The sequence below is a fragment of the Rhinatrema bivittatum genome, chromosome 7 (genome assembly GCF_901001135.1).
Source record: "Rhinatrema bivittatum chromosome 7, aRhiBiv1.1, whole genome shotgun sequence".
NCBI classification, from domain to species: Eukaryota; Metazoa; Chordata; class Amphibia; order Gymnophiona; family Rhinatrematidae; genus Rhinatrema; species Rhinatrema bivittatum.
Window position 1 is genome coordinate 223,655,728 of NC_042621.1, and position 21,903 is coordinate 223,677,630.

At 44.9% G+C, this 21,903-nt stretch overlaps 1 protein-coding gene across 2 annotated transcripts in view; it reads left to right on the forward strand.

Annotated features, from left to right (window-relative positions):
* Positions 1-21,903, forward strand: part of LOC115095766 (protein FRA10AC1) — a 154,659-nt gene that overhangs the window by 39,509 nt on the left and 93,247 nt on the right. For both annotated transcript variants that reach the window (XM_029609893.1, XM_029609892.1), the window contains exons 5-7: positions 3,401-3,477; positions 7,575-7,658; positions 9,703-9,787. In XM_029609893.1, the coding sequence (XP_029465753.1) occupies positions 3,401-3,477; positions 7,575-7,658; positions 9,703-9,787 (246 nt within the window). The remainder of the gene's footprint in view (positions 1-3,400; positions 3,478-7,574; positions 7,659-9,702; positions 9,788-21,903) is intronic.

A 21,903-nucleotide genomic window follows, 5' to 3' on the forward strand; every position in this document is an offset into this window, starting at 1 on the left:
CTGGGAAGGGAAAGATCTCGAAGATACTGGCAGATATCTGCTAACTGAATTTGGGGTTCCGCCGAGTACAACTGCCGATAGAAGTGTAGAAATTGTTGTGTGATAGCCGAGGCAGATGTTTCGATCTGCCCCAGATCATTCTTTATTTTAAGAATGTGATTTTGAAATGATTGTTTTTTCAGCTGGTGGGCCAGAATCCTGCCCGCCTTGTTGCCTCCCTCAAAATGGAGTTGCCTGGTGAGGTTAAGTGCATGTGTGATATGATCAAGCTCGAGTCTATGTAACTCCTCTCTAGTTTGAGTAAGCTGTGACCGCAGACGTTGAGAGCCTGATTTGCTATGCTGGGCAGTTAAATCCGCAATTCTGGCCCTTAATTGGGAGCAAACCTCCTCCTTCTTCTTTTTAACATAGGAGGAGCGGGAAATAAAATGCCCCCTAATATAGGATTTAAAGGAGTCCCAAACAATGACCGGAGAGGGGACGGACCCCGCATTAATGAGAAAAAAGTCTCGTATCACCTGCGTGGTGGACTGCGTGAACTGAGACTCTTGGAGCAGAGAGTCATTAAGCCGCCAAAATTTAGTACCATAATCTCCAGTAGGTATACAAAATTGTAGGGAGACAGGGGCATGATCTGACCATGTCACTACCCCAACTTCGGGGCCCCGAATCCGGTGGAACAAGTTTTTATCTACCATCAAATAATCAATACGGGTGTAAGAGTCATGTGGTTTGGAATAAAAAGAGTAGGAGCGGGAATGTGGGTAAGTTGCCCTCCAGGAATCCACCAAGTTATGCTCTAGTAAGAAATCCTTGAGGGCCCTAGTATGGACCCTGGCTGTGTGAGTGATCCCCTTTGAGGTATCTAGGGCCGGGGATAGAGGTACATTAAAATCACCTCCCACTATAAGGGATCCCTGCGCATGTTGAGTGAGGAGATGGTGGAGGTGCCTAAAGAACACGGCCTGCTCCCTGTTCGGGGCGTACACAGAAAGAAGCGTAAACTCCTGATTAAACATCTTAATTCCCAGCAGTAAGTACCGACCCTGGGGATCCGCCACAGTCTTCACACATTCAAACACCACATGTGATGCAAAAAATATGCCCACTCCTGCATACTTAGCATTTTTGTTAGCTGCAGAAAAAAACTGAGAGGAGAAATTAGGAGATTTCATGAGGGCTTCATATCTACGCGTCAAGTGCGTCTCTTGCACAAAAATGATATCCGGCCTTGTGGAGACTGCCTCTCTATAAAAAAGGGCTCTCTTCTGAGGGGAGTTCAATCCCTTAACATTAAGGGACATAATTTTAAGCCAAGACATGGTGGAGATCGTAAAGCAGACGGGTGACAGGCCACAAAAAACCCATGACCCCCATACCGCCAAAATTACCAGCTATGGTAAAATGGAGCCGCATACTGTGTATGGAGGGCAGCCACCCATCTGGGATGAAAATTCAAAGAAATCATAGAAGATCCATGAGAAAGGAAACCCTACCATTAGCAAAAAATATGCAGCATGGAGGAGTAACGCATTGATATCCACAATAACAGCAACATAAATAGGCATGATCCCCGTGTGAACCCCATTCAGGTAAGGGTCCTCTAATAGAACGCCTGCCATAACCTCCTAGCAGGCTATCACCCGTCCCAGTCTGGGGAAGTAAGTAATATCACGAAGACAGGAACTGGCGCCCTCCCCCCTCCCCCCTCCCCATCAGACTAATCACTTAGCAAAAGACAACCATACATCCGTCAGACATAAAGTACAGAAACTTAAGAACACTCTGTCCCTATTACAGCAGCAGCAGAACTTTCTTGAGCATAGAAGAATAATTAACCCCACTTGCTAGAGGGTAAAAAAGGGATCAGGTTGGGCCCTGGTCTGGAATGGGGCCTCCCGGTTGTCTCCGGAGTCGGCTGCTCCTCTTCCCCACTTGCTGCCACGCTGGAAGGGACGCTCGAGCGGCGAGAGGGCCAGCATTCCTCCGAGGAGTCTGCAGTCCCACATAGCCCATGTCAGCGAACAACGGTAAGGCCTCCTCCGGAGTCACAAAGTTATGAGCAACTCCCTCATGGGCAAACGAAAGTCCAAAGGGATGGAGCCACCGATATCGAATCGCCTTAGCACGGAGGAACGCGGTCATTTCTTTAAAGGTGTATCTACTTTGTAGCGTTGCTTGGGATAAATCAGGAAAGATCGCAATAGATTGATCATTCCACCCCCACTCGTTCTTCTCCCGTGCCGCCACCGCGACTCTCTCCTTGATTTTAAAAGAAGTGAAGCACACAATGATATCGCGAGGGCGGTTAGGTTGAGGGGCACGCAGAGCCCTGTGTGCCCGGTCAAATTGGATGTCGGGAGGTTCGAATTCTCCCTCCGGATTAGCCTCCCGGAGCATAAAGATGCAAAAGTCTCTGACCAGCGCGTGGCAGTCCTCAGGCCCCGAGGCCTCGCGGAAGCCCCGAAAGCGGAGATTACTCCGACGCGTTCTATTCTCCAGGTCAGCGAGTTTTGCGATGAGCTGAGCGTTCTCGGCCCGCAAGGACTCACAGGTGGTCTTGTTGGCAGTAATTTGAACAGCTTGCCCCTCTACTCGCACGTCGATATCCCCGACGCGGTGTCCCAGGGCGGTTAGGTCCTCCTTCACCTCCTCCACGCGGTTTAAAAGCTCCTGACGGTACGCTTTTATATCGGCCCGTATCCCGGCAAACCACTCCCGAAACTCGGCCCGGGACGGGTGGTCAGAAATGGAATCGTCCGAGCCGGTCGGCCTGATGTTAGCGGGCTCAGAAAGTTCGGCGCCCGGAACGCCGCCATCTTGGCTACCACCTTCATCCATCGGGGAAGCCCTCACCTCCTTGGTCCCCTCTTTTTGGTAGGAGAAACGTTGTAGATCCGCAGTTTTTTTCTTACTGGTCATCGCATCCGTGAGTAGCGCTCGCTCTTGGCTAAAATGGGACAGAGTTAGCAGATAGAACGCGGATTGAGGCCGATTTAGTTGGGAGGCGGCGGGAGCTTAGGATTCAGGCGGCCATCTCGTAGCGTGACGTCACGCTCCCCTATATCATCATTTTAATGTCCCAGCATACACTTTATAAAATAACTGTATGATCCAAAACCATGTAGAACCACAACTCCACAATGAAAAAGTAATAAATTAAAGAAAAACAGTATAAAATCATAGGATTATAAATAAAGGAAATCGGATACTGAAAATACTTTTTTGACGGAAATCAAATTATGTCCATGGAGTTTATTTATTCCAAAAAGATCTTTTAGATGCGTTCTATTTCACAAGCTGGACTATAGTTTCATGCTTCCTTTAAGTTAACAGTTCTAGGTCTCAAGGACAGCAAACTGGTAAGGTTCTCATAGAATTCCTTAACCTATATTTTCAGTATGCCAGGCATAAGAAGTTTGTGAATGATTACATTTTATACTATGGTGGCAAGAAGGAAGATTTCAAGCGTTCAGTGTAAGTATGAAGAAGGAGTACATCTACTTTTAATTTAAATAAAGAAGGAAATGTCATTGTAACGGGGTGCTTGTACAGGAAGATCTTAATTATGTTCTGGGCTGAACAAATCTAGGGATTTGCCACTGATTAGCTGTATCCATGTCCATCACCATGTCCATGTCCATCCATGCCTATGCCCTCCAGGTTTCCTTCCTGATATAGTTGCTTACTGTAGTTCTGTCGTTATCTGCTCTCCCTCCTGATGCTACTGCTCAGCTCTGTCACCCGCCTGCTCTCCCTCCTGATGCTACCGCCTAGTTCTGTTGCCTCCCACTGTTCTTCCCGATGCTGTCACTTGGTTCTGTTGCCAGCTGCTGTCTCTCCTGATGCTGTTGCACAGCTCCATTGCTGCTCACTCTCCTTTTTGAAGCTGACACTTTCCTATGTCACCCAGCCCCCATTCCCTCTCCTGCTGCTGCTCAGTTCCACTTTTTTTTTCCCCATCCCTCCTGCAAATGTAGCCCTCAGCTCTATCTCTCCCTCCTCATTCTCCAGATACCTCACAATCTGGGGTGGGAGTGAGTACATGGGGTGATGGGTAAGTACATCTGGGAGGGGGGACAAGGCTGTGTAATGTATTGGGTGAATAGATGCATGAGGTAGAGCATATGGAATGGGTGCGTATATGGCGGTGCATCAGGGTAGATAAGTACTTGGTTAGGATTGGGATGGGAAATGGATGAGTACATGGAGAGATTTGGTGGAGGGTGGATGAATACATCAAGTAGTTGTGATGGGGACATTGGTATCTATCCTGGTGCCAACATTAAGGGGTAAATTTTCAAAGACGCGATGATTTTATAACATGCGCATGTCCCCCAAACTGACCTTCCTCCCTTTTCCCCTCTTCACCCCGACCCCTAAATCCACTCTTAACAAAACTATTTATTTTTTGTCGTGGAACTTGCTTTATCTGAAGAGGTGAAGTAAGTTCCACGTGCCGGCTTCACCGAGACAGTGCAAAATGGCACTGTCAGGGCTGGCTCCCGCCGTGCCCAGACCCCGCCCCCAGCACACCCCTTTTCTAAACCCCGGCTCTTCTACGCATACCGAGAAATACACGTGTGGCCGGGTGTTTTGAAATTGCGCGCGGCGCAGTCACACATATCTCCCGGGATTTCCATGCATCGGGTTTTGAAAATTTACTAGTAAGCAGGTGGCTCTTAGATTTGGACCAGATTTTTCAAGGAATGGTTATGTCTGATTTAATGATGTAAAAGTATACCTTGTATTGGAATCTTTTTACTTTTTCAAATTTTACTAGGCTAAGGGTAACATTAAACACGAACATCTTTCCACTGATCAAAACTATTATCTGCTATAGTTTCACCCATCTTTCTAAGAGGAAGAGTATGTCTCCTATGCTCTCATCTAGTGTTAAGGTCAGTAGCTCTCCTGAGTAGTACTGTCCACATGCATGGGAAGAGAATACATGAATATATTGCATTTTGTTGTTTGAGTTATGCTTCTGTACTCCACATATGTGTTAATACCTGGATGCTTGCCTCAGTCTGAGACAGGATGCTGAACTAGATGGAGTATTTCTGCACACACCCTGTTTTCCAGGGTGTGTGCAGAAATGCCATACCAATGGGCACACAACTTTTGCATATGATGGGAGGGGGTGAAGAGGTGGTAGAAATAGCCTCTTTCCATCATAGTGTCAGTACTTAATGCTTCCCCTAGCCCACCACCATGTACTCAAGTTTTGTCTTTGTTCTTCATTCTCTCAGTCTTTCTTTTCTCAACCTTCTCTTTCTCTTTATTATCATCTCTTCTCACTTCTCCCAGACTTTTCTCACATCTTCTTACCTCTCCATTTTCCTCTCTTCTATCTTTGTATTCTTTTTGTCTCCCATCCCTTCCACCACCTTCCCCATTCCTCCATCGAAACACCACCTATCATCCATATAATGCCTCCCATTTCCATTCATAATCCATACCACCAATAACCTTCTTTCCCTGTACGTACCCGGATCAGTCCAGACCGTGGGTTGAGCCTCCTGTCCAGCAGATGGAGACAGACCAAAACTGTGAGGGTATCCTATATCAGGACAGAGCCTACCCTACACCCCTTCAGTATTCATCTGTCTCCAGCAGGTGCAGGCAGCTGAACCCTACGGTTCCCCTTCTTCTTCTTCCCTTAGTTTCCCTGAGGGGTTCTTCTTTCCTTTTGGGTCTGGATCAAGCAAGTATTTAATTCTTATTTAAAATAAAATAAGAGGACTTTGAAAGTTTTCTTCTTTTTCTTCTCACACAGACAGTGCGGTCTCTTCACTCTGCTGGGAACTTAGGGGGGAACTTGCCCTCCCCTTTTTTTATCCTAGGCCCCCTTTTTCCCGGTGACCATCTGGGGTGATACTGGTGGTCCAGTCACTCCCCCATTGTCTAGTGTCCACTGTAGAACAGTTCCCTCTAGGGAGTGTTTTTCCCCTGGCTTTGCTGAGCACTTAAAAAAATAAAAAGGTACAGGCAGGGCTGTATTTTTGTAATTTCCTTGTCTTTTTTACCTTTTAAGAACTGTGGATAGCTCCGGCAACATGCAGAGTTCAGTCGCTGCCTCCTCTGACAGACGGCTTCAGCCCTGCACAGCTCAGCTGCTTTTACTTTTTTAGCGATTTTTTTTTTTTCCTTCAGCACTGATGTGGAGAGCTTGCCACGTGGCTTTCTCGCGGAGGCCTCTGTTCAGTGTGCCTACTGGGTGGGGAGGGTCCCTCATCTGTCCCCTTACCTCCAGCGACCCAGGGGCAAGTTCCCGCCGCGTGGCCAGGCCGTTCCCAGCCTGAAAAACAGCGGGAACGGCGGCCATCTTAGAAGCAGGCTCAAATGCAGAATCGGATGTGCAGGAAGAAGGTGAGCCCGATTCTTTAGTTTCTCCTCTGGATTTGAGCCCCTCTCCCCCCGGGAAGTCTTAAGTCTTGTTTCTCCGCAGAGTTTGTGCTTTTTATGCACAAGTCCTATTTAGACAGTTTACAGCAGGAGGAAGATCCATCCCTGGAACCCCCCCCCCTGCCAAAATCCCCGTGAATTTCCCCTCCGCAACCTCCAAAGGCGCCGGAGGGACAGGACTCGGTTAGGGTGGTCCGGGAGTCCTGCCGCCTCCGGATCCTCCACAGCCACCGCTGGTTCCAACTCCAGATCCGGATGTTGATCCCCTGCTTCCTAATGCCCCCCCTCGAGGGGGGATGATCCTCGGGTTCTACATTTATTTCAAAAGGAGGAACTGGAACCACTCATTCCCTTCATTTTGCAGGAACTGGGAATTGAGCTGCCCCCGGCAGATAAGGTTACGGCCGCTATGCCTGCCAACAAGGACCTGGCGGGACTTAGGGCTCTTCCATGTACTTTTTCTTTTTACCCTATGCATAAGTTGATGCTCCTTAGGGAATGGGAGTCCCCGGAGGTGGGACTCCGAGTGGGAGGGCTATGGACAACCTCTACCCCCTCCCTGAGGACTGCTTGAATCTACTTAAGATGCCCAAGGTGGATTCCTCTGTCACGGCAGTTACCAAACAAAGTGCCTTTGCCTTTGTCTTCAATTGGTTATGTCTATGAGTGTAAGCACTTAACTCATCTTTTCTGCCATTATTGTGCTTGCTATGACCCAACACAACCGGTAAAATGATGAATACGGCCAGATTCCTTGGTATTATAGGTTGGTACTAGTGGAGGTTAACGACCAAGTCGTTGGTGCTGAGGGGGTTGGGAAAGGGACTGGGATGCTCAAAGGCTAGATAAACTTTTTGTGTTACTGAGTTATTTTGTTTAAACATGCTTGACAATTGTTTGGTCCTGCTGTTCATGTTATGAATGTATGTTCTACCTTTGGCTAAAATCAATAAACACGATTACACATAAAATCCGAAGGACAATAAATAAATTAGTCTTTTAGTTTGGCCTATTGTGTCTGGGAGGAGGGGGAGTTTTTTTTAAAATTGTATCCCCTCAGTTCTACTCATTGAGATGTCTGTTTTCCAAAGGTTTTTCTTCCTAGAGACTCTTGTGAAAGTAGAGTATAAGATGGGCTTCCTTAGGTGACCTTTTTCCCTTTGCAGGGCAAATGATAAGAATGACCTGGATATTATAAGGGAAAATCACAGGTTTCTGTGGCAGGAGGAAGATGAAGCAGACATGACTTGGTAAGTTGTGCAGCCATTAGGCCCATACATACTTTATATCCAACACTGTGCATTATTTGTGTTCTATTTTGGCTACACCTATCCAAATAAAGCCCAGTGCTCCAGAAATACTACTCATCCTTGTGACCCAGAAAATGAAGTGTATGTAATATTTCTTATTCGTGGAGGAGTAGCCTACTGGTTAAAGCAGCAAGCTGCAAATCAGGGTTCAAATCCCGCTGTTACTCCTCGTGACATTGTGTGAGTGACTTCAACTTCCATTGCCCCGGTACAAACTTAGAGGTAAATTTTTGAAAATGTATGTGTATAAAAATTAGCATATGTGCATGTAAGTAGTCTCTATTTGCATGTTCCCTATTTTGTAAAAGTAAAAAATTCACTCATATATTCACTTTCACACTTACTGAACATATAAATGCATAAAATAGGTGCAGTCTAGGGGCGTTCCTGGATGGGGGCCAACACTTGCACGCATAAGTTGCTATTTTAAGACGTTTACCTGCATTTTCCAGCTTACCTTCTTGTAACACCTTCTATTTTTCTGGCATAAGTGATATTAAATGTGTTTATGGTGTACTGTTGGCTGGGTGGTAGGTCTGGGTGAAGTGTGGGGAGTTCAGTCTGAAGAACCAGGAGAGTTTCAGTGACCTGGAGAAAGAAGGACTGGGCAAACCAGTGGACTAATTGGTAAATTGGTTAATTTCATTTACGTGCATGTTTTAAATTGGACGATTTAAGCGTGTAAGTCTGATTTTACTTTCATGTGTAAAAGATCTGCACGTATATTTTTTAAATAGGAAAAGTACTGGCATGCTCGATTATACATGATTCCAGTGTATTGCATGTATTTGCATGTAAGTTTACATAGGCATGTAAGTTGCGGGGTACATTCCACGTATTTTATAAAACATGCATATATCATACGTGCAGATTATAAAATATGATTAAACTATGCACGGGCATATATGCGCATATATGCTGCCACACACAGTTTGAAAGTTATCCTCTTTGATTGTAAGCCCTCTGGGGATAGGGAAATACCTACAGTACCTGTATGTTATCCACTTTGAAGTCCCTGAAAAGTGAAATATAAATCAAATAAGTAAATATTACATTTTTCATAAGTAATTTTGTGTTAAAAAAAAAACATTTAAAGAGAGAATGTCACACAGACATTTTTTCATTTTTATTTTTAAAACACTTTCGTCTTCCTGATTGGATCCAGAGATTTGTGTCTCTTTCAGTCCAGCAAAGCTGTCCATAGGTTTAATTTTCTGTCATCTAGACAATGCAGAGGACAACAGTGGCTGTATTTAAAACAGATCCTTTGAAATGATGAATTTTTGTAGAGTTCTATAGTTTTATTTCTCTGACTTGTCATTTTGCTAGGACTTATACATGTAACATACATAGTAATGATGGCAGAAAGGGACCAGATGGCCCTTGCAGTTGGCCATAAGCTTTTTATGGTAATATCTGCAGCCCTGTGCAGGGTACCCCCAAGCCTTGTGATAAGGATAGTAATATTTACAATCATTCAAACCAAGCAACTCTCAAACCTATAAATTACTGCTAGCAACATTTTTACTGGGTGAGTGAGCAGTCTTCTTGATAATTCAGACAATGCTGCTTGATCAGGCCCAGTGCCACCAGGTGTTCAAACCATGCAATTGCACAGGGTGGCACCCCAGGTGGGGTGGCGTCAGGAGCAAGGAGAGGCCTGTGCTGCTGCCGGTAGACCCGATCCCACCGGCAGCGGAAGAAAAGGAGGCCCTTGTTGCCACTGGTGGACCCAACTCTTTTCCCAAAACAGACTTTGGTAAACCTTGCTGAATGGATCATTTAGTTTGAAATGGTTTGCATTTTACTATTAGATACCAAAGGTATGGAAATGAAAAAAAAAACCTATTAGATTGCCTTTATGTTGTAAAAAAGTGAACAAGGACTTTGAACAAGTAAATGCCTGCTGGTAAAATGCCACAATTATGATATTGATCTCAGTGCTATAAATGCACATTCTTAACAGTTTGGTTTCTGTCTGCAGGGAGAAGAAGCTTGCAAAGAAATACTATGACAAATTATTCAAAGAGTACTGTATAGCAGATTTGAGTAGATTCAAGAAAAACCAGGTTTGTTTCTATCAAGAATCCTTATTACCAGCTGTTAGTGACTCACAGGAGTTATGGTGCTTCTGGAAGAGTCCCCTGTGTAAAGTGTTAACCTGAGATCTTGTTTACCCTGTAACATTATTCATAAGACTAGACATTTGAAGCAGCAGGACCTCCGACTTATGGCAAAAGTTAATTTCTGCAGCCAGTAGAGGCTGACAGGGAATGGGAATTGAAGACATTTGCTGGTCTTAAAAATAAATTGAATAAGCTAAAATTGGTGCGTCAGTTAAGCAGGTAGCTGGGCTCTGTGAAGATGCTTGGTAGCAAGGCACAGTATCTCTCCAGTTCTCCCCAGTGGCTTGTGGTAGACTGATCTGCCACCAGGATGCTGTATCAAAGACTCACACTGAAGAGGAAATGGGAGATGTTATATCTTGCTGTGCCAGTATATTATCCAAGTTTATTTAACTGCTTAGCTGGAATTCTTGTTGGATCTTAAAAAAACAACAAAAGACGCGGAAATGATTACATTTGTCATTCTGACTTCAGCCTCATATTTGCTGGCCTGTAGTTTTGCAAATTCTTATATAATTTGTGCAGTATGACTAGGGTACTTAATTTTCTCCGCCCCCCCCGGTTTCACTTTATATAATAACATTTATAGGCAGTCTTTCTTTTTATAAATTTCAAATTTTTATTGAACCATTAGCAACATTACAACAGCAATAGATTTCTTACAGATATCCACTTATAACCAGGTTCATTTTCCATCAATTTACCCTACTTCTCAGAAGACAAGCAGGATGGTAGTCCTTACACATGGGCGACATCAACAGATGGAACCCTGACACAGAAAATTTATGTCAAAGTTTCTAGCACACCTAATACCACGCGTCCACACAGGGTCCCTCTTCAGTCTCTTTTTCTGCAAAGCTCACTTTGGCTTTTTAGACTCTTTTGGAAAACTTTCCACTTTTTCAAACTTTCATGCGGTTTTCTTCACTGCATTTGACAACAGGTCCCTCTTGGTTCTCCCCGTAGTGTTCCTAGTAAGGGTTTTCGATGTTTCTTGGTAAGTTTCCTTTCGCGGTCAATTCCCCATAGCGGTAGTGCTTCAGTGCCTGCTAGTCATAGACACCCATCGCCATCAATTTTGATCTTGCTTCCTGTTTATTTCGTCCCGTCATGGCCACATCTGGATTCAAGTGATGCCCTTGGTGCCCAAAGACCATGTCCATCATGGACCCCCATGATGAATGTGTCCTCTGCCTGGAGGCATCGCATGACGTCCAGGATTACTGCAAATGCGCCCAGATGACCCCAAAAGGACGTCGTCTTTGTCTTGGTAAGATAGAGCACCTCTTCTGGTTGGAGAAGATTGAGCCATCGACATTGGCAGCATCGAAGGACCACGGAGCCACACAGATGGACACTGAGCCATCGACATTGGCAGAACTATCTTCGACCATCGTCTGGTTCCTCGTCATCGGCAATAGGGAAAGACTGTGCTTAGCATCTAGGGAAGCCGAAGAAGCATCGGCATCGGTCTCCATCAATGAACGGTGTAGGGCACAGGGGTGCGCCTCTCATGCTTTGATGCCCTGAAGCGACCCAGTGGCAAGGAGTGCCAGTCCTCTATAAGTGCCGGGGGTCTGCTATGGTCTTCACTGGTCTTGATGCCAGTCACTGATGCTCTTCTCTGTTCTGAAGAGGATCTAGCCAGTCTTTCTTCCTCTCAGTTGGTGTTGGCATTGGCAGTGTTTGAGGAGGAGCTCGAGCGGCAAGTACAGCTGGCGGTTGAGCAGACAGTGTGGAGCATCAGTCCAGTGGCACAGACGGCACTGGAGCCAGCACCGTCCATCTTGGAGCCACTGTTGGAAAAGCTCCATGCACTCATCGGCACGTTACCGACCCAGCTGGCATCAGTTCCCGGGTTGGTGTCTGTGCCCTTTGGGGCACTGTAACCTCCCCCTGCCAGTGGTCATGGCTAGTTCCTCGGCGGAGGAAGCTCCACCTAGGCTGCCTGAGACACTGAGGCCTACAGCCCCCCTGTCCAGCTCCTCCAGTGCCTGCACATCTGGAGGAAGGCTGAGCACCTAGGGCCCCATCCCCTGCTGTTTCATTGAGAATGAGGGCCCCTATGTCATCTGGGAGGAAGACACCACAGAGTCCTCCACCGATGGCTCTGAGGTTCTCCCCTCAGACCCGTGTCCTCTAGAGGAGTGAAGGAAGTCTCCGCCTTAACTTTCACAGATTTTGTGCAGGAGATGGCTGACAGAGGAGGATGCTAGGCACAAAATGCTTGAAATCCTCCAGTTTGTGGAACCTCCTAAGGAGATCATAGCGGTCCCGTTGCACAACATTCGTAAGAAGTTACTGCTAAGGATGTGGGAACACAGTGCTTTCTGTGAATAAGAAGGCTGATGGGGTTTACCTTCTCCAGAAGGCTCCCAGGTTCAATAAATGACAGTTTACATAGAAACATAGAAATGACGGCAGAAGAAGACCAAACGGCCCATCCAGTCTGCCCAGCAAGCTTCACACATTTTTTCTCTCATACTTATCTGTTTCTCTTAGCTCTTGGTTCTATTTCCCTTCCACCCCCACCATTAATGTAGAGAGCAGTGATGGAGCTGCATCCAAGTGAAATATCTAGCTTGATTAGTTAGGGGTAATAGGGGTAGTAACCGCCGCAATAAGCAAGCTACACCCATGCTTATTTGTTTTACCCAGACTATGTTATACAGTCCTTATTGGTTGTTTTTCTTCTCCCCTGCCGTTGAAGCAGGGAGCAATGCTGCCGTTGAAGCAGAGAGCTTCAATGGCAGGGGTAGTCGACTCCACTGTCAAGAGAGCCAAGTGGTCTTGGACCCATTCCTCGGCACACCTGGAGAAGGATCACAGAGCAATGGACACTCTTGGGAGAGAGTTTTTTTTTAGGGAGCCATGCTCATTGCCCACATAGCTTCTTACCAACTCTACATGAGCCAGTACTCGTGAGACATCTGGAAGCAGGTGCAGGAGGTGGCCGAGCAGTTGCCTCATGTTGCTGGTGCATAAGGGCATAAGGGCCTAGAGTATGAAAACACGAGGTCTGTGTGACCTAAGATGTTTTTGAAACGGCATCGATGGTCTCTGCATTGGGAATTGGCGCCTGCAGAATGGCATGGCTGTGGGCCTCAGATCTCTGACCAGAGTTTCAGGAAAGACTTGGTGACATGCCATATACTGAAGAGAATCTCTTTGGAGATAGGTGAGGGATATGGTGACCTACCTCCGGGACCACCATGAAACCCTCCACAAACTCTTCACCAGCACTCCGGACCTGTCCTCCTCTGCTAGGAGGTTGACGAGATCGGGGCAGAAGAAGTCTGTTTCCCCAGAGGAAATACTGTCCTCCACCCCCTTGCACTCGTAAGCAGCATCAGAGCTCCCACAGCTGACCCAGGCAGCAGAGAGCTCCCAAAACTTAGCCGGTGCCTCAGTCAACACCAGGGACGGGATTTTGACTGGGTCGTAGGGAGTGTAGTCCAGTTAACCATACCGGGGCCGATGGATCCACCGGTTAGGGGTAGGCTGCAGTTCTTTGCAAACCAGTGGCCCAATATAACCTCAGACCAGTGAGTTCTTTCCATTGTCCATCAAGGGTACTGATTGAACCTATTGGATGCCTCGCAAAATTTGTACCATGGTCAGGCAGAGCTTCAGCATGTCCTGGAGGATGCAGAAGAGTCTGAAAAGCATCTCATCTGATCCATGTTTGAGGCCTTACAACACTGTGGCCAGAAACTCTGCAGTATCTATAAGATCCAGAAGGGTCTTATTGCTTTGAGTGAGGACTCTGAGAGGATGTTCATGACCTAATGGAAGATGTTCCCTGCAAGGATGAGAATTTATTCAGGAATAAGGTGTTGAAAAGGGTGGCTCTGATCAAGGAGCATCAGTCCATTCTACAGTCTCTGTCTACAGCACTTGGAGACCAGTCTGGTGCAGCCAGATATCAGTACTTCTTAAAAATGTCCCTTCTTACTGAAGCAGCCTTTCCATCCTTTTCAGTGACATTGAGCCCCTGATTCTTTGCCACAACAGCTGCCAGCTGGAGGCCAGCAGAGAGAAAAGATGGCATCTGAAAGCTCAGCAACAAATGTAGCCAAAACCAGGGACCAGTTTTTGATGTCAGCCTCTAGGTCAGGAGTGAGCAAACTGTGGGGCTTGAACAATCCTGAAGGGGGGGGGGGTCCCAAACAAGGAAGAAAAAAATAGCTACATTGTCGAGTCTTGATGCCGTGGAGGCACTCAAGCTCATCAGGTAGAGGGTTACAATAATGTATTGACATTGTAAGCATGCCATGAGTTAGCCATGCATCTCTTTTAGTGGGCCAGGGAGAGGAGCTGCTTCTGCTGTTGCGGGCTCAGGTGGGAAGCTGCTTACTCTGTGGCAGAACTGGACTTGGAAAAAGCCACTGCAGTGCTCCACAACCCAGGAAGAGCTGCCATCCTCAGGCCTCAGTCTGGGAGGAGTTCCTGCTGCTGCCAGGTCCCTACCCAGAGAAAAAGAACACAACTGTTGCCTACTTGGGGCAAAAGAAATTGTGGGGTAATGGAGCAGAATTGGCAAAGAGGCCCAAGAGAAAAAGGAGTTGAATAGGAAAGAGGGAGGATAAAAGCAAAAAGTATGTATAAAATAAATAAAAGTTAAGCAAATTAAAACATGAGAAAATAAAAAAAGATGAGCAAACTATGAAAAATACAAAAATAGAGAGAAAAATAGGAAAAATTAGTGAAAACAATACAAAAAAAAGCAGGGTATGATGGAGTTTTATTCAGCTCCTAAAATATTTTAGATGGCACCTACGTTTTTTGAAACATTTTCCAGCTCTTACCATTGTAGTGTGCGGCCTGTGTGTCTGGTTGTGGTATGGAGTGTGTATGCCTGGTGTGCTTTATTTATATGTGTGGTCTATATCTCTGTGCATGATGTGGTCGGTCTGCCTGCATCTCTCTCTTTGTCTGGGAGTGGTGTCTCTATGCCTGTCTCTGTGTTTGTTTGTGGTTTTCTGTCTAGGTTTGGTATATTTATGTCTCTGTGCCTGTCTGGGTGTTGGGTTTCTGTCACTCGCTGAGGTGTCTTTGTATCTGTCTGTCTGGGTATTGGATAACTTTGTCTATGTGTGAGATCTCTGTGTCTGTTTGTGTTTATCTGGGTGTCTGTTTTGCTCTCTGTCGATCTGAATGTGGAGTGTCTGTGCCTGTCTGGTGTGAGTGTCTGCCTCTGTGCCCATGTGTATGTATGAACCTTCTCCTTTCAGCAACTTGAAGAGAAACAAAATGGAGGCTTTGAGCCATTGGTTGGCGCCGTATTTCAAAAAAGATATAGATGCAGTAGAGAAGGTATAGAGACGGGCAACCAAAATGATAAAAGGGATGGAACAGATCTATAAGGAAAGACTAAAGAGGTTAGGCCTGTTCAGCTTGGAGAAGAGACAGCTGAGGGGGGATATGATTGAGGTCTACAAAATCATGAGAGGGCTAGAACAGGTAAATGTGAATTGGTTGTTTCAGATAATAGAAGGATTAGGGGGGGGTATGCCATGAAGTTAGCAGTAGTACATTTAAAAGAAATCGGAGAAAATTATTTTTCACTCAGTACACAATTAAGCTCTAGAATACATTGTCAGAGGATGTGGTTAAGGCAGTTAGTTTAGCTAGTTTTAAAAAGGCATGGACAAGTTCCTGAAGGAGAAATCAATAAACTGCTATTAGTCAAGTTGACTTAGGTAGTAGCATGGAATCTATTTAATGTTTGGGTACTTGCCAGGTACTTGTATCCTGGATTGGCCACTGTTGGAAACAGGATGCTAGGCCTAATGGACCCTTGGTCTGACTCAGTATGGCAACTTCTTATGTTCTGGAAGCAGGGGATCCTCATGTTTCCGTACTTGGATGATTGTTTGTTGATGGGTTCATTCCCATTGGGCGTCCTTGAGTCCCTCCATGCAACAGTCAGCTTCTTCAGCCCCTGGGTTTCCTGCTTAATTTCTCAAAGTTCAACTTAATCCTATTCCAGAGAATCTAGTTCATAGGAGCCTGGAAAGACTAATTTAAGGGGAAGGTATTTCTCTACCTATTGAGAGAGCTGAAGTTCTGGTGGGCCTCATGAGGTCCCTTCTGCAGCAGGACTGGACATCTGCAAGGTCAGTCTTTGTCCTCTGGGGTCATTTGGCCATGGTAGTTCCTCTAACTCGTCTGCACATGCATGGTCTTCAGTGTGCCCTCTATTGCAAGCAGAATCAGCTGCTCTAGCTTTATTCTATCAAATATCGGTGACTCTTGAGATATTATAATCTCTGCTGTGATGGAAACATCTAGAGGTTCTGGCTTTGGGTCTCCTGCTGTGTGTCCTGGCATATCATGTAACCCTGTTTGACGCCTTCACCAGAGGGTGAGGGGCATGCTTCAGCACTGCATGGACCCAAGGGGGTGTGGTTCCGAGTAGAAAGTTGTCTGCAAATTATCCTTTTGTAGCTGTGAACCATCCGATATGGTCTAAGGATTTTCTCCCACCTGCACTCAAGTAAGAGTGTTTTGATCCAGATGGACAACAGGTGGCCATATTCTGTTTTTTATTTATTTATTTAGACATTTTATATACCATCGTTCCAAATGAAGATCACAACGGTTTACAAAAGTAACATTCATATTATAGATCAACACAACAGGGATTAAAAGATCTATATCTGTTCTTAATTTCTAAAACATGCTAACTAAAGGTCTAGGACAGTAGTTTACATCTCTCATTACTTATTCTTTTAATATTATCTATGTTCTTGATATTGTAGTTTTTTGCATATTGATATTTTAAGTTAGATAATATGCATTTTTGAAGAGCCAGGTTTTTAGTTCACATTCGAAACTCTTTCTTTCTGATATCAGACGTAACGTCTCAGGTAGAGAATTCCACAACTTTGGGCCTGCTATGGAAAACATTCTGTCTCTTATTTGCATAAGATGTGTACTCCGCGTTGTAGGCACAGTTAATAGTCTGTGGTCAGGAATGTGCTTATACGTCCTTTACAAGGACTTCCTCCAATTCTGGTCCTGAGCTGGTCATCACAGCACCCATCTTCAGGCAACCTATCTATTAGGCCCTCTGCTGGTGGATCATCTCAGCAGAGTTCTGCTGCTCTTTAGGTTAGGAACAGCTTGTTCCTTCACTGGAGAATACCGACAATTGACTATTCACCGCAGAGAACAACTGGAAGGTTGAGAAGCTCTGTTCCATGAAACCAAGCAATTACAGATCAGCTCTCAATGTTTTTGTCCTAAGCTGGAGCATTAGTCTACTCTGCGTATCTGCCAATTCTTCTCATTACCAGGACTTTCCAGAAAATGATTCAGGACAAGGTAAGGGTGATCCTCATAGCCTTGGCTGGTCCATAGTAAGTGGTCAATACTTCCTCTATCTATCAGTTCAATTTCTGATTTCTTTGGGGGCATCTCCAACTCTCATCACCCAGAATGGGGGACTCTTCCACCAGAATGTGGCATCGCTGGCCCTCATAGCATGGATGTTGAATGCACAGTAGTCTCCTCCTTACTCCTTCTGAGGGAAGTGGAGGACATGCTGATTTCAGTTAGGAAGTCTTCAACCAAAAAATCCTATAGTTTCAAGTGGAAGAGTTCTCTGTATGGTATAGGGCCAGCTATCTGGAGCCCTTTTCCTGTGGCCCGAAACAATTATCACATCTCTTCTTCCTCTCATGTCCTTGTGATCCCAACAGATGGGATGGGCAGTGTAGCCAAGAGAGCTCTAATTGGCTAGTGGACTGTATAGCGCAGTGTTATGTTCTGGCTGGCTTACAAATTGCGGACTCTATCGAGGATATCAAGAGAGAGTCATTGGCACATCTGAGGGCCACTTCCATTAAAGACATATGCAAAGCTGCTAGTTGGTCATCTGTTCACACCTTTATGTTCCACTACTATCTGGACAGTGTGTCCTGGGGATACAGTAATTTTGGACAAGTAATTAGTTCTGCACAACCTGTTCACCCAGTTTTTCACTCTCCACCTTGTGGGGCTGGGTTTTCGGTTAAGTAGATGCTCTGTAATGCAACCCTTAGCTTGGGACTCCCTGCAAGTAATAACTGGTTTAATCTTGCTTGTCAATGGAGAAATCAAGTTTGCTCAGCTGTAAACTGGGTTCTATATAAAAGTTATTAAATAAAAATAAATAAATATATAGACAGGTTAAATAATCCATACTTTTATTATCCACCTGCCTCTCTTGAGAGTCGACTATCTTGCTAAAGTTTAAGCTCTGGAAGAAACTGAGAGGCTCATGAGGAAGCAAGCATGTGTGGGAACTCCCATGCATGCTCACAAAGACTTTCTGAGCTCTGAGAACTGTGTCCATTAACTGCTATTAATCAAGTTTACTTAGGGAATAGCCACTGCTATTAATTGCATCAGTAGCATGGGATCTTCTTAGTGGTTGGATAATTTCCAGGTTCTTGTGGCCTGGTTTGGCCTCTGTTGGAAACAGGATGCTGGGCTTGATGGACGCTTGGTCTGACCCAGCATGGCAATTTCTTATGTTCTTATGTCACCCAAGTCATGGCTGATTTAACTTGCTATTTACAGAGATCACTATTTACAAGTAAGCAAATATGCTTTGATGCTGTACCTAATCTAGTAGATCTTGTTGTACTTTTGGCGAATAATGTACAATAAATAAATAGAAGATGGCCGCTATCCGCCCAGGCAGCAATCCCTCACTCCTGAAGATTCGGTGGTGTCTGCTTGGTCCAGATGGAGGAGGAGTCTGAGATTGCTGATTGTATTGGTTTTCTACCATACTGGCCCAAATATAAGGGGGTCAACTTTATATTCGGTCAAATACAGTGATTTATTATTGCATAACTAAAGCATGTGTGGCTGAAATGGAACTGATTATGCTGCAGATTTCTGAGGTTTGTAACACATTTCAGATTGTTGTATAGTTCAATTACTGTGTGTTCCCTTTCAGAGCAAACCATAAACACTGTAAATTTAATATGGAAACGTAAATCAACATACAACATATCTTTGTTTACAGTGTTTTTGTGACTAGTACTTAATAAAAAACATTTCTGTTAAGTCATGCTATTGTCAAACCCTGTAAGGATGAAAAAGACTGCAGTTGAATTGCAGAGGAAAACAGGGAGGTACATGAATAGCCTATTGATTTCTGTAACTTTTTTTTCAAACTTTTCTCGGTACCTTTGCACTACATTTTGAAGTCTGAAGTGTTGCTGTTAGCTTGTAAATTCATCTACCACTAATGCCAAATTTTCTAGCTTCACGTGACGCAGCAAAGTCCTGTCTCTGAAAGATGATGATCAAAAACATTCAGAGAATATTCAAGATAGAGGTACAAAGAGTTTAGATGTAACAGGAAAAGCTGGCAGAGATCCGTATAAGGAGTAATTTTCAGGGATTTATTGTTTGAAGTTGGGGTGCAGAGTGAACCTTCTCTGGGATTGTATCATCAAGGCACTGTGATATTTGTGTCTGAGATCAAACCCTTGCTGTACCATGACTCACTAATCCAGATTAACGAGCATAAGCATGTTATAAATTGTGTTGAAATAAGTAGTCAAGCTATAAATATTTGTATGGATTCACATCATGGGGAAAAATTTCAGTTAATGTGCATAGTTGCAGATCCCGCAGGTGCTTTTAATGCGTGGACTTTATGCAGATTTTCAGAGACGCAACCTACATTATTTCTGTTTGAAAATGAGCAACTGGAAGGTACATCTGCTAAGAGGCTGAATATTTTTAGCTGTTATTTGTGTGTTTGGATTAGTGGGGGACCAAATAGCATTTGTAGTTGAAAAACCGTATTTCCCTGTACATACCAGGAAAGCCTCTTTTTATGCATTCTGCAGAAGCTCCACCTACTTTGAGCTGTGGAGCATGGAAAGTGTTCCCCGACCTCAGCATGCCCTCGGGAACGCGTCCTCTCAGGGTGGCTCAAAGCCTGCAGTTTGTGGAAGCACACACCGACTTTTAGTGGCATTGAGGGAAGGCAGTTTTCAGGCATCCGATTAAAGCAGGTAAAATGTTTTGAAAATTATCTTCCTCTAGTTTTCTATCAGTTTAATTGGAGCATTAGGTGCAGTGGTTTAGAGAGAATCCAAGTGCAAGTAGTGCAGTAAATTAGGTGAACTGAACTGATACCCAAGTAGTGGCTAGTGCAGGTGCTTGTAAAACTCATTTCTCTGAGGGAAAGGGTTTTGTTTTTAAAGAGCTTGTTAGGATTATGAACCGTTATGTTGGGGTGAGGTTGATGCAACCTACAGGAAAGGCCTTGTAAGTTCTCACTGCCAACTGGCAGAGCAGATAGTGCAGATACTGGGCTGGAGCTTCACCTGCGCCAGTCCCTTTCTCCTTGGGTTGAGCCTTTGGGTTCCAGGGGCCAGCAGGTCTTAGGTGGCAGTCTCTGAGGTGTGGGCAGAAGAGTAGTCCCAGTTCCTGGTCGAGATCTAGGTGGATGGCAAGAAAGAAGGGTAGTGGTCCGGGCTGAGGTTGAGGCAGGTGGCAAGTAAGAGTAAACGATGTACAGGCTAATGTCAGTTCTGAGAGATCAGTTCGAGGGCAGGCAGACTAGGGAAGAGGAAAGTAAGACTGATGACGAAGGCAAAGCTAGGCAGGCTGAAGAGACGAAAGCAAGGCTGAAAAGGCTGAAGGCAAGGCTGGAAGGCTCGAAAGAAGCAGCAACTCACACTATCAATGATAGTCGACCACTTGCTTAGACGACTTGGCATTGCACAGCTGTGGTTTAAATACCTGGCTATATGATGTCATCTGGGAGGACTGGTTCCCCACTGTGGGGGCCTTTAAATGTCAGTGCGCGTCTAGGAGGCAGCCTGAAGATGGAGGATTGTAGCGTTCCCACCACGTGGAGCGGCAGTGCCAGACTGGTCAGGCGGCGTTAGGTAAGTGGGGGCAGCCTGCGAGCCGGTAAATGTAACAGCATAACGCAAAGACAAGGCTTGTACTTTTTATGTTGATGAGTCTCCATTAACAAGACAGGCTGAATTATTGGCCAGGTTCGTTAAGAAGAATGGACTGGAGAGGTCTGACTTACCAGGCACATCTGCTGCGGTTTCCCATCACATGAAGCAAACAGCCCAGGAGCTTTTCCTTAGGGGGATGCTGCAGTAAGTTAGTGTTTGCAGGAAGATGAGGGCAATGTTTCCAAGAGTTCTGATATGAGGACTCGGTAATTTGTAGTGCTCAGGGGAAATTGAAGCCTGTCCTCCTCTCTGACTCTCCAGGTTATGAATTAGCCTCTTTGTCCAGGGAATGTTATCTGGAACATTCCCTGGAATGTTCCAGGGAATGTTTCATTGACAGAAGCAGTCCAGGGAACGCTTCTGTCAATGAAAAAGAGGGAGACTAGTTAATCACTGGTTCTTCCTGATACACTGAAAGAAATTACCTTGGCATTAGTATGTCAGGCTATCACAGATCTGAAACATTGATTCTAGTAATATGGATATGATGAAGAGTTCAGTCAGCTGAAACAAAGTTTCAGCACAGGATTCTAAAATTGAAAGGTATCTAAAAAGAGAGAGAAGTTAGGTCAATCAGACTTGGACACCTTAAGCAGTAAACATCTCTTTGATTTTAAATGTTTTCCTTCAGAATAAAAATGGAAAATATTGAGACCACTTTAAATTTTAAGAATTTGAAGGCTAAAATTGGTTCCCAAATCTGTCCTCAGAACTCCGTAGCCAGTTGTGTTTTCAGGGTATCTACAATGAATATGCATGAGAGAAATTAACATATACTGGGTCTCCAGTGTTTGCAGATAAATATTCATTGTGGATATCCTGAAAACCCAGCTAGTTTTGTGGTCCTGAGGGAAGGTTTAGAAGCAAAGGTTTCTGGTGTCTTGGGGATTGAATTATTTAAAAACTGCTTGGTTGATTGCAGATTTCAAATGGACTACCACAACTTTCAAGGGCATTTTTATTTTGCCTTTGAGACCTGAAATGACAAACAAATTAAATATGAAAGCTTTGAATCCTCTTGAATCCATGATTCAGATGGCAATATTACCATTTTTATTTTTGCCTTTTGGA